The following is an 11,757-nucleotide window of genomic DNA, read 5'->3' on the forward strand; positions in this document are numbered from 1 at the left end:
GTCTGTAAAGTTCAAATCTCTAAGAGTGAGTGGGCATTTTTACACCTGATCTGTGTCATGTCTGTAATTATTTCCTAGTGACGCTTCCTAATATCCAGGTAACTTATAACATGAATAAAATATCCCATGTCTTTCGCTGGACCCACCTTCACAGAGCATATTCACCGCAAATCTGTCCAGAAAATTAGGATTTTAAATTAAGATGTGTTGCATTCAATGTTACAGGCATTGAAGAATTCAACAGGTCTGGCAGCATCTGTGGAAAGAGAAACAGCGATAACGTTTCACATCTTTAAACTAACGGCACCTTATGTTTTTTCTTCAGATTTCCAGGGTATGTGATCAGTTGATTTGCAATAACTTCCACACAAACTGTTACATAAAGTTCACAAATGATCATCATATTCTCTCTACCAAAAAAGGGGAACTGGAAATAGAAGTTGTCCAAAGAAATTGGGCCACATTCTTCTTCCTACTGGCATAAAGGAAGTGAAATTGGTTAATCATCCCTTAGTGTTCCTGAGCTAATGATTTCAGTCAGACACCAGTCTCTAAACTACAAACTATTAATGATATGGGGTTGTTAAGAATACGAAAGCGATAATCTAAATGTCAGTCATTAAAAAGTTTATTCCTTTGCTGTGCCATGTCTGAAATTATTTCCAAGTGACACTTCCTAATATCCAGGTTACTTATAAGATGAATAAAATATCCCTTGTCTTTCGCGGGACCCGCCTTCACAGAGCCTATTCACCACAAATCTGTTCAGAAAATTAGGATTTTAAATTAAGAAGTGTTGCATTCAATGTTACAGGCATCCAATAAGGCTACTGTATGATTTCCTTCCAAATGCTTCTTTGGTCTGATATTCCCTGGGCCATGCTATTCACGGGCATCTGTTGGACACAAATTCACATTTCCTCTGCAATTGCTGTTTACAATTTGAGTTAATGACTAAAATCAAGAATGCGGCCGTTATTTAATTTACCGGTGTCGGAGTTGATAATATATTACCCACTGATACTTTCAAATTAATCGCTAAAATGTACGAACAGTGGGCATTACATTTCCTGAGCCGCCGTTGAACGAGCAATCCATTAAAACGAAGTACTGAAGTAGACACATAATTCCAAAGAAATATTTGGCGCGTGTCAAAAAACACAAGGAACTAGAGTTGCACATAGCAAGTACTGATTGCTAATGAATGGTGGAATTATTTTCTATAATAAGCAAAATCCAATTAATTTTGACGATTTCCCAGCGTCCAGCTTACACAGCTCCAATGGAATTTCCATCATCGGAAGTAGGGAATGTATCATTTTACTAATTGACATCATGTGGCAATTTTGGTCTCATCATTTGAAGAAGGACATCCTTGCTACTGAGGCAGTGCAGCATAGTTAATCCCCGGGATGGCGGGACTGTCATATGAGGAAAGATTGGAAAGACTGGGCTTGTATTCACTTGAATTTAAAAGGATGAGAGGGTATCTTATAGAAACATAAAATTATATAAGGACTGGGCAAGCTAGTTTCAGGAAAAATGTTCCCAATGTTGGGGGAGTCCAGCACCAGGGGCCACAGTCTAATAATGAAGGGGAGGTCATTTAAAACTGAGATGAGAAAAACGTTTTCACCCAGGGAGTTGTGAATGTGTGGAATTCTCAGCAGTGGACTGCCAATTCACTGGATTAATTTAAAAGAGAGTCCGAACTCTAGGGGTTTGCGGATTCAAAGGATATGGGGAGAACGCAGGCACGGGTTATTGATTGTGGATGATCAGCCATGATCACAATGAATGGTGGTGCTGGCTCGAAGGGCCAAATGGCCTCCTCCTGCACCTACTTTCTATGTTTCTATGTGGCTCCGATCAAGAGTCCAACCCTTTGCAGGCATTGAATTGATCACCGGATTCCAACACTCCGCCCCCATCTCCACTCTACACTGACTAAACACCACGCCCAACACAACTTGAACATTTCATCCGTAAGATGTTTCTTTCACTTTCAATCAATGTGAATGTATAATAAATAGTTAGGGTTTACAAGAGAGACCGCCTGCTATTTAGTTAATCGGTTCATTTCCTCTGAAGCGTTCCTGTCCCCACATTGCGTTGGTTTGAACACATCGGAAAATCGGCCCAGCCCCAAGTCATTCACCTCAGGCAAAGTAAAATGTGAAATATTGGTAAGGAGGGGTGACAGAAGGGTGTTGTCAGTGTTACCACTCGGCGATATACTCGCATGCACACTTATGTTAACACGCATGCTCTTGCCTAGTGTATTGAATGCAACCCAATCAGCATTTATTCACATCTGCTCTTGGTTTAATCTCAAAAGGTGCAACTTCTGAACGCATTTTCTGGGACTGGAACGCAGCCCCGAATGTCGGTGCAATGCTGATAAAGGATCTAGGTGTCAATAGGGAGACACACAAAAAAACGGAGGACGTTTCCAGGGAGACTGAAGGGCGCCTCCTCCTCCTCCGATACGGCTCCAGCCTTTCTGTAGGGATAGCGGAAAGCCCGGAGAAACCAGAAGCCGGCTGGTAATCCTTTGAGGAAAGTCCCTCTTTGCATTTCTCCAACCGGTCAGCAGCCTCCGAGGCTCTAGTGCATTCCCAGGAGAGACGAGGACTGTCTTGTGTCCAGCGCAGGAGGGTGGGAGAATCGACCAGGAGGGGCCTCCTTCGACTGCGACACGCCAGATCCAGGTGAGGGGGGTGAATTCGTCCATTGGTTCGATCCCGGGTCTCTCCAACCTCGCCATTAATCAAACAAGTGGGGGTGCGAAATCTTTCCAGAAAGAAGGTGGGGGGAGAGGGAGGATTGTCGAGAGCCCAGCGTATGGGAAGGCAAAAATAAATAAAACGAGTGCGATCGAGATAGGATTCGGTTCGGACTGTAGAAAAATCAACCAGTTGTACTGGACGGGTGGGGGGAATGAACGGGCGCTGCTCGGTAACGGCGGGACGATGCCTGGAGAGTTGTCGATTTCAGGGGGAGTTGGTTTCAGGGTCAGGAGCTGCGGTCAGACCTGGAGGGAGGAATGGGAGGAATGCTGCCTAGAAACTCCCCACATTGCAATCATTCCTCACCCCCGGTGTACTGTAATAGCCCGCTTCAAACAGCGCGATGTGCCACTGGAGTGATTCAACAATTTGTTGGCTCAATTTTAATTTTCGCCTGTAGACACAAATTTTAATATTCGCTCTTTCGGACGGTCTTTTCAAAGAACGTTTCTCGCTTTTTAAATCCACATTTTCATTTTGTGCACGATGTTTTCCTCTCTCTCTTTCAGACTTGAATGCTTCCGTTTTCCGATGGAAATCTCCTGGGGATCTGAGCAAAACACAAACAGCCCATTGTAAGAACAGAGAGAGCGCAGCCAGTTCAGCGAAAGCGCCACGTTAACTATGAAACAAGATGGGGACCATTAAAGATCTGAACAGTTTGCAGTTTTCAGTATCAGATCCGGTTGAGATGGAGAGTAAGGGCACGCTGGCGGCTGCCGTTGTCGCTACCCCCTGCAATAACCAAGGGGGGGATCCTGCGACTCAGTCCAACAGCCCTATTCTTTGTTCCAATACTTGCTCGAACGATATGAGCACCAGCCGCCCGCTGGAGATCAGCGCTAGTGTGGGTGAACTTGCCAGCGCAGAAATAGACAATCCCAGCGAAATCTCAGAGCAGGCGATGGATATAAGCAAGGAACACGGGCAGGAAGAATCTAGCGGCAACTTCTGCAGTAACGCTGCCGAGATTAACACAGAGATAGACCAAAATAGAAAAGAAACCATAAGGTTAGATATGAAGAGCTCTGACCCCAGTGCCGATGTGCCCTTTGCCGGATTGGGCCAGGAGACCAGGAGAATAGAGACAGCCCACAACATTAATGTCCAGTGCCTCGCTGATCCGGCAGAGGTAAAGAAAACGAAGGTTAATTTGCGTGTTCAGCCGGATAGGAATATCACAGAAAATGGTCGGCAAAGCGAGAGTGAGAACGAGGACTTGGGGACAGTTGCATGCTGTTCACAGACATGTATGTCCACATCAACAAGTCAAGACGCTGAGGTGCAGGTATCAATCCAAGTGCAGAGCAGGTCATTTGCTACCAGCCCCATGGCTCCTCTGGATAACTGTCCAGTGTTTACAATTCCTGAGGTCATCTTAAGCGATCCACCCGTTGAAAAGCCAACTGCTTGTCCACCAGATATACCATCTGTAACAGCGCCACCAAAAAAAGATGTTCAGATGCAAGTGGATATAACCGTGCAATGCAAATCAGTTGGCACCGGCCCAATGACTCCTTTGGAGAAGACTCCGTTACCTACTCTCCCTGAGGTGTGTGTGGAGGCCATGGAAGAGGATGAGCCGGTGCGCGAAGTCCAGTGGGATGAAAAAGGTATGACATGGGAAGTCTATGGAGCATCCGTGGATGCTGAAGTCCTTGGAATAGCTATCCAGAAACATTTGGAAAAGCAAATAGAGGAACATGGCAAGCAAAATATTGAGGTGTACCAAAATGATAAACCTAATTCACTGAAAGGATCTTTGGGAAAGGAAGAAAATAAGAGAAGACAAAGCAATGTTTTTCAGGCAGTTCTACACAACATTAGAAGTCCGCAATGTTGTATTCGTGGGAACACTGCTGCGGAATGATATATCTTTGATCAGGATTGTTGACAAATTATCACAAAACCTGAAAAAGTTTGTCTCATTAGTACATTTCCTATTGTTTCTAACCTTTTTCACGTTTTGCCTGGGCAAATTAATAAAGCAGCAAAATTAACCTGCATCATAGACAAATAAAAGATTATAAATACTTAGGCAAGTGAAACATAAAAGAGGCTAAAAGCTGAAAATCTGTTTTACTATTTCTTGTATCTTTACCTTAACTCATTTTAAACAACAGTGTTTTGCATTTCATAATATTTAATTAATATGTGTGTAACGGCAAACGTACATAGATTCATTGATTTAACACAAAATCAATATTAAGTGCTATTTTATCCCCACCACTTGGAATTGCCAGTTGCTATCTAGCTAACGGCTAAAGACTAAGTTGGCAGAAAGTCGCTCTGGCATCATCCACCACGTGTTCTGAAAGAGCCCTCTTTGAAGTGCTTGGCAGTGCCCCAGGAACAATGCAGCATTCCTTATAACCTCTGCAGTACATTTTATCTACTTGCCTTGTATTTGTGTATCCCCCTCACTGGTAATAGACAATCAAATCCAGTTTCATATAATCTTGTGACATTTTATTAGTTAACGTTTATTGGGCTGCACAACCACATCGTCAAAATAAATTTAGTTGAAAGTAGGACTGATTATTAAAAGTTTCCCTCTTTTAATTTTGTTTTTGTATTGTCAGAAAAAACATAGGACTTTTTTTGAAAAGATATGGGAATGTATTATTTACTAAACCCCCCAGTGAAAAGACAAATTAATTCTAATATATACTAAATGAGGACTTCCCAAAAATGTTTTAAAATACTTTTACAGGAAATAGTTGGTTTGCAGCAATGAATAAGAAAAATGAACGCAAAATAATTCAACATTTGAAGATATTTTGAGATTAGTTAGACAGAATCTGAAAAGAATCCTGTTACCTTTTGACGATATATGTTTCTATTTTTCTCACTACTTCTAGCTTTCATTTTGGCTGTCAACCTAACTGAATATAACTTGTCAGTTGAATGTATAAAAAATCACCTAGGAACCCATTTTCCTCCATTTAATTGATGTATGAAGCCATTTTCCGTATGTAATAATCTGCTAGTTTTTAGAGTTGAGTAGGATATATGGTGGTATAGTTAAGTTAACTCAAGGTTTTGTATTTTGTCACTTCAAATGATATATTGTTATTATTGATATTTCAGATTCCCCAAAGCTGAAAATGGAAGGAAAGTAGCTGCTGAATGTTATGATGTGTGTTTGAATTGATCCTTTGGGTACTATTTGTTGAATTGATAGAAATAACAGTCAAATGTTATGGTTTACTTCATCCCCTCATTGGAGAAATCTAGTATTTTCTCATTAGTTTATTTTCCTTTGTGGAAGATGCTCCCTGGATTCACTTAAAATAATCTTTCGGTAAAATCTTGCTGTTTTTGTGACTAATTTCAATGCCAGACGTTGTTTCTTTAATAAAATGTCACTGTCTAGTTTCTGTTCTAGTGTTATTAACATTTTCTGAGTGGGTTGGTAAAATAATGTCATCTCGATTGTTATGATACACAATAAAAATGGGATAGATTGAAATATCAGTCACACTCTCCAGTTGGAATATTTTTCTTTCATTTTAATAACAGGAATACTAATAAATTTGTTGTCGTAATTTGTTTATATTGCTTCAACAGCAAAAACTGAAGAATATTAAAATATGAAAACCATTTATGATCCTTGCTTGAAATCGCCAGCCAGAGTGCTGAAATTATATTTAAGAACTGTTCTATGTATCAATTTGCGGCATTGTGATAATGTACGATATGAATATTTACAGCATATTTTATTTTTACATGAACCATCTTTGTATGTAAGCCACAGACCTTGCCACTTCCCTTGGTTTATTCTCTCGCTTGGGCCCGATAAAGTATTATCTCAAGCTCATTAGACATCTGGCTGTTATAAACCCATCACTTGGTACTCTAATAGTCAATTTGTCCTGCTTCTTATTTCTCTCTTCATTACTGAAATTCATTGATTGCTTGTTTTATATCCATTCACAGCTAAGGATGCTCTGAATATTTTTTGAGGTCTATGCAAAATCTTTATTACCATCCTTAATATACACAGCCATGTAATGGGGATTTATTGTTAAATTATAATATCTACCCCATGTAACTCGAAATGAACACTCACAAAATTATCCACTTTATGTGTTTGCTTAGCTGAGACTTACAGACAATATTGAAGCCTCTGAATCTATTGGAAATAATTTTATTTTATTTATTCTCACATGTACCGAGGTACAGTAAAAGCTTTTATGTGCTAACCAGTTAGCAGAAAGACAATACATGATCACAGTCGAGCCATCCATAATGTACAGATACATGACAGCAGCGAAGCAGCAAATATAACGAATGTTCAAATAGTTGCCTTCAAATGTATCATTATAATTATTCTGCTCCAGCAAAATTAAATGAAAATGATAGACACAACTTTCTACTGAAGGAGAAAAAGCCTTGTATTGAATATGTGCAACAATATTAAAGAGTGATACAAATACAATGGACTAACACTAATTACAACTTACCTAAAGATAAGCTTATCTTGACAGAACTGCATGGCTCAATCACCCTTTCAGCTTTTTGTATATGGTTGATGCCATTTGGGTGGTCTGTGGGTAAATAGCCATCACTGTGTGTATCACGTGTTACATATACACCAATGTATTTTGTAAAACAAAACAATGTGTTTTCAACTAATTTTAATAGCTGACATCTGTACTGCTTGGATGTTAAACAATGACTAAGTAACACTAATTTAACTGCATTGCAAAGATCCACTAACATAAAACAGGCAAAGAAAAATGAGATCCATTGATATTCATTTGATAAGGCTGTTAGACGTCACCACCACAAACGAACATTGACTTCTCTAATTTCAGGTAGTCCCTGCTTTCTCCTCCCCTTCCCTGCTCTCCCTCAGCCCACTGTCTCCGCCTCTTCCTTTCTTCTTCCCGCCCCCCTCCCACCCTCACATCAGTCTGAAGAAGGGTCTCGACCCGAAACGTTGCCTATTTCCTTCGCTCCATAGATGCTGCCTCACCCGCTGAGTTTCTACAGCATTTTTGTCTACCTTCGATTTTCCAGCATCTGCAGTTCCTTCTTAACCACATGCAAACTGATGTATTCTGTCTTTCTGAACTAAATATTAACATTCTTTTGAATGTTAAGCTTTGTGCTAATCTTTATCACTAGCAAGATCCCTCTTTGCAATTTCACTATGTAGACATAAATAATTTATTGAATCTCTCCAGATACCTCTTGTCTAGGCTTTTTTGGTTTCATGCCGTAAAAGTGTTATATGTTTTAATCAACTGTTTTTTCCTATAATTGATTCCTTCTGTCTTTCTAAATTGAATTGGCTGAGTCTGTTGTTAAAGTTGAAGAAACAACTATCTAATGTTAGCAAAAAGAAACACCATCATAGCATGTTATCTATATTGTGTAGGAACGAACTGCAGATGCTGGTTTACACCGAAGATAGACACAAAATGCTGGAGTAATTTAGCGAGACAGGCAGCATCTCTGGAGAGAAGGAATGGGTGATGTTTCGGGTCGAGACCCTTCTACAGCCATTCCTTCTCTCCAGAGCTGCTGCCTGCCTGTCCTGCTGCGTTACTCTAGCATTTTATGTTATCTATACTGTTCATCCTTCAAATGTGTAATAGCGCAGTTTTGCTTTAATAGTATTAAGGATATGTTGGGGAATCGAAGCAACTGGTTGATGTGCTTTTGAACCCTACATAATATAGTTTGGGGCGATAATGAGGGTACTCTTTATATATCATTTATATCTCACAGCTTGCATATCAAAGACAAAAGTGCAGCTAATGCTGTAATCTGATTGTTTGTTTTCTTACTTGGTTTGAGCTGCCATCCATGCTGAGAGGTGATAAGGCATTTTGGAATTGTATATAAAGCATCTCCTCAAGGTTTTTATTCAAATTGCAGGGATGATTTATAGTTTCAGGGCTTCATCTTTTGAAAGAGTGTTATTAGGTAAAATCAACTGATTTAAAATATTGATTCCTTTAAGTTCACTTGTTTAAAATGAACAGTTTGATTCAGAATATTCAGTATAAAATTCCTACCATTTGTGTGTTACCATCAGTCACAACAATCAGAAATATAGTGTCAGTAATTCATTATTTTGAGTGCTTAAATGAACAGTAAAAGGTACACAATGCGGATTGTGAAAAATTAGGTCTTCTCACATAAGATCCAATTTCTTTCACAATGATTAAGATCTTGGCTTAGGAAATGAACATTATGTGCAAGGAAAGAATATCTCAATGAAGTATTACTTTAGTATTGTCAAAGCTTAAAATTGGTAACTATTCACACTAGCTTACACTGCCTTCAGGGATCATGAAAGGAATTTTTCATAATTTTTGTTATGCTTTAAATAGGTCTTTTTTTTGTTGTTGCAACTCTGTGGATGGTGTGAGTTAGAATGGGTTAGATGAACTAAAGCTATTTAATCTGTAACAGGATAAATGGAACAGGTGTTCTTTTTAACTTTTATTATATTTTGATTGTCTTTTTTTCAAAAGTACATTCCAATGTTATACTGTTGACAGACACATTCACTTTCACTTTAACATTTGTACACCAATGGAGATTTTCATCAATTCCAGCCAGCTGTTAATGCAAAAGTTTATGCAATTCTCCTGAAATGCAGCTCTACTGCCCTGCTGGCTGGGAAGCATCAATAACATGATTTGTTCTGCTGCCTCTGTGTAGGAAGGAACTACAGATGCTGGTTTAAACTGAAGATAGACACATAATGCTGGAGTAACTCTGCGGAACAGGCAGCATCTCTGGAGAGAAAGAATGGGTGACGTTTCGGGTCGAGACCCTTCTTCAGACTGCAGGTGACGTTTCGGATCGAGACGCTTCATCAGTCTGAAGAATGGTATCGACCAGAAATGCCACCCATTCCTTCACTCCAGAGATGCTGCCTATCCCGTACTGTTCCCTCTGATGTACTGCATAGATCTATACCGGCTTCTTCCTATTCCCCATTTGCATGCTAACCTTCAACAAAGTCATTCAAAATAGTGACCTCCATATGAACACAGATATCATCACCTTTCTTGATGACTTTGCTGCATTAATTATTGTTAACGTAATGTAACATACATCATATTACCTTAATTTTATTGACTACTTTTGTAAGTAATGTAATTACTTAAGAAAAACACTTATCAACTCTGACTGCTGTATCATTGGAGAGGTTGAGTCTTCAGCACAATGAATCGACTGGCCTTTTTTGCAGGACTCCATGTTAAGCCCAGCATCTGAACACAGTGACCAATGCTTTGTAGAAACAAGGAACAGCAGATGCTGCTTTACCAAAAAAAAGACACAAAGTGCTGGTGTAACCCAGGCAGCATCCCTGGAGAACATGGATAGACGACATTTTGGGTTGGCACTCTTCTTCACACTAACTGATGCTATGATTTCTGTTTCTCCAAGACTCGGGAAACACATTTGACAGTACCTTCTACAAACACATTTTACTTTTAAGTACTTTCAACCAAACAAAAACAACAATTATTTCTTTTTTAAGACTGCACTTGCACCTAGTCAAGCAATGTGCATTTGAGCTAACATTCAGCAGCTGCAGACCACAAGAAAATAAGCTAATGTCAGCATGGACATCGTACTTGGCAACATGTATAAACGGCCACATATTGCAGCATGCATCAGACAGTTAAAATACGGTTGCAATCCACTGCGAAATGCTGAAATACTCTGCATAATTATCTCAACTGAGGCAAACATGGAAGAATGATTTTTATTTAAAGCATCATAACTGAGATGGCCTGTCTATTTCCTGACTAGCACAGTTGCGAGGAATTATATTGGCATTTACAAATACTATATTAACTGAGAGAAACATAAAAATCTAACATATATTTCGTATACCCTGATTATATTGTTGCTGATCCCCTAACTCGATTACAGAAAAATAACAATATGAAAGCAGAAGATGGTGATCTCAGTCACTTTATAATGCCCTTTTTCCTCAATCTCCCACTCCAATTTCATAATGATGTCAAACATGTTAAACATATTTATTACAAAAAAAAATCAAGTGCTGTTTAACAGAAATAAAAGATAATGATGTAATTAAAATATTGCTAATATTTTTAATATGAAATATGGGTCAGAATTTGATCTCCAGTTTGCTTTGAAATCATATGCATGGATCCAGGGATGAGGGGCCACAGTATTGTATTTAATCACAAGATGTCAACATATGTATGCTAGAATTTCACAGATATGGTCAGCAAAATTCCAGAAAAAGAAGACTATTGCTGTCTTTGTTCCCTCCTTCCACACAGCTGGCCTCCCCATCATTCAACTGCAGGTATTTAAATTCTAAAGGTATTTAACTGATAATTATTAAAGTCAACTGCAGGTATTTTAAATCTTCTATCAAAACCATTGTGAAATATTTTATATAAAATGTGCATTGTAAATGTAGGTTATTGTCGACAAAACTCTACACCTTATAGACACAAATTGCTGGAATAACTCAGCGGGACAGGCAGCGTCGCTGGAGAGAGGAATGGGTGACATTTTGGGTTGAGACACTTCTTCAAACTGAGAGTCAGGGGAGGGGGAGACTAGAGATATGGTAGGGTAAGGTGTGAAAATTACAGATCAAAGCCAAAGTTGATTAAGGAAATGATGAATGCTACATTGTTAGCTGAGGGGTAGGTGACAATGGGCCATACAATCAGTCAAATTAATCAGGAGGACTGTGAAACTAGTCGGAGAACTACAGTGGGGGAGGGATGGAGAGAGAGGGAAAGCAATGGTTACTTGAAGTTAAAGAAACCAACATTCATGCCCTGCTGTGTTGTAAGCTGCCAAGCAAAATATGAGGTTCTGTTCCTTATGTTTGAAGCTTTTCATCAAACATGTTCTGGAGAGATGCAACCTTAGGATTAAGAGAGGAAGCTAATAACTACTTGGTGAGAGAACCAGACAGAGGCTCTGGAATGTCAAGGTCTCCAGA

General features: G+C 39.4%; 1 protein-coding gene across 3 annotated transcripts; it reads left to right on the forward strand.

Annotated features, from left to right (window-relative positions):
• The first annotated feature begins 2,164 nt into the window (after positions 1–2,164).
• Positions 2,165–6,392, forward strand: gprin1 (G protein regulated inducer of neurite outgrowth 1). Of its 3 annotated transcripts, XM_033029483.1 has the most exons (3): positions 2,233–2,711; positions 3,299–4,402; positions 5,880–6,392. In XM_033029483.1, the coding sequence occupies exons 2-3, from the start codon at positions 3,424–3,426 to the stop codon at positions 5,909–5,911; spliced, it is 1,011 nt and encodes a 336-aa protein (XP_032885374.1). In that variant the 5' UTR covers positions 2,233–2,711; positions 3,299–3,423; the 3' UTR covers positions 5,912–6,392. The 3 variants fall into 3 exon arrangements, with proteins under 3 accessions (XP_032885373.1, XP_032885374.1, XP_032885372.1); XM_033029482.1 differs by lacking the exon at positions 2,233–2,711 and adding an exon at positions 2,165–2,186 and having other exon boundaries at positions 3,299–6,392; XM_033029481.1 differs by having other exon boundaries at positions 3,299–6,392.
• Positions 6,393–11,757: the final 5,365 nt, after the last annotated feature.

This window comes from Amblyraja radiata, chromosome 11, assembly GCF_010909765.2.
Source record: "Amblyraja radiata isolate CabotCenter1 chromosome 11, sAmbRad1.1.pri, whole genome shotgun sequence".
Classification (NCBI taxonomy): domain Eukaryota; kingdom Metazoa; phylum Chordata; class Chondrichthyes; order Rajiformes; family Rajidae; genus Amblyraja; species Amblyraja radiata.

What these genes read in the sequence shown, in the direction of transcription:
- gprin1 (XM_033029482.1), top strand. Translation starts at nt 3,424, where the DNA reads ATGGGGACCATTAAAGATCTGAACAGTTTGCAGTTTTCAGTATCAGAT.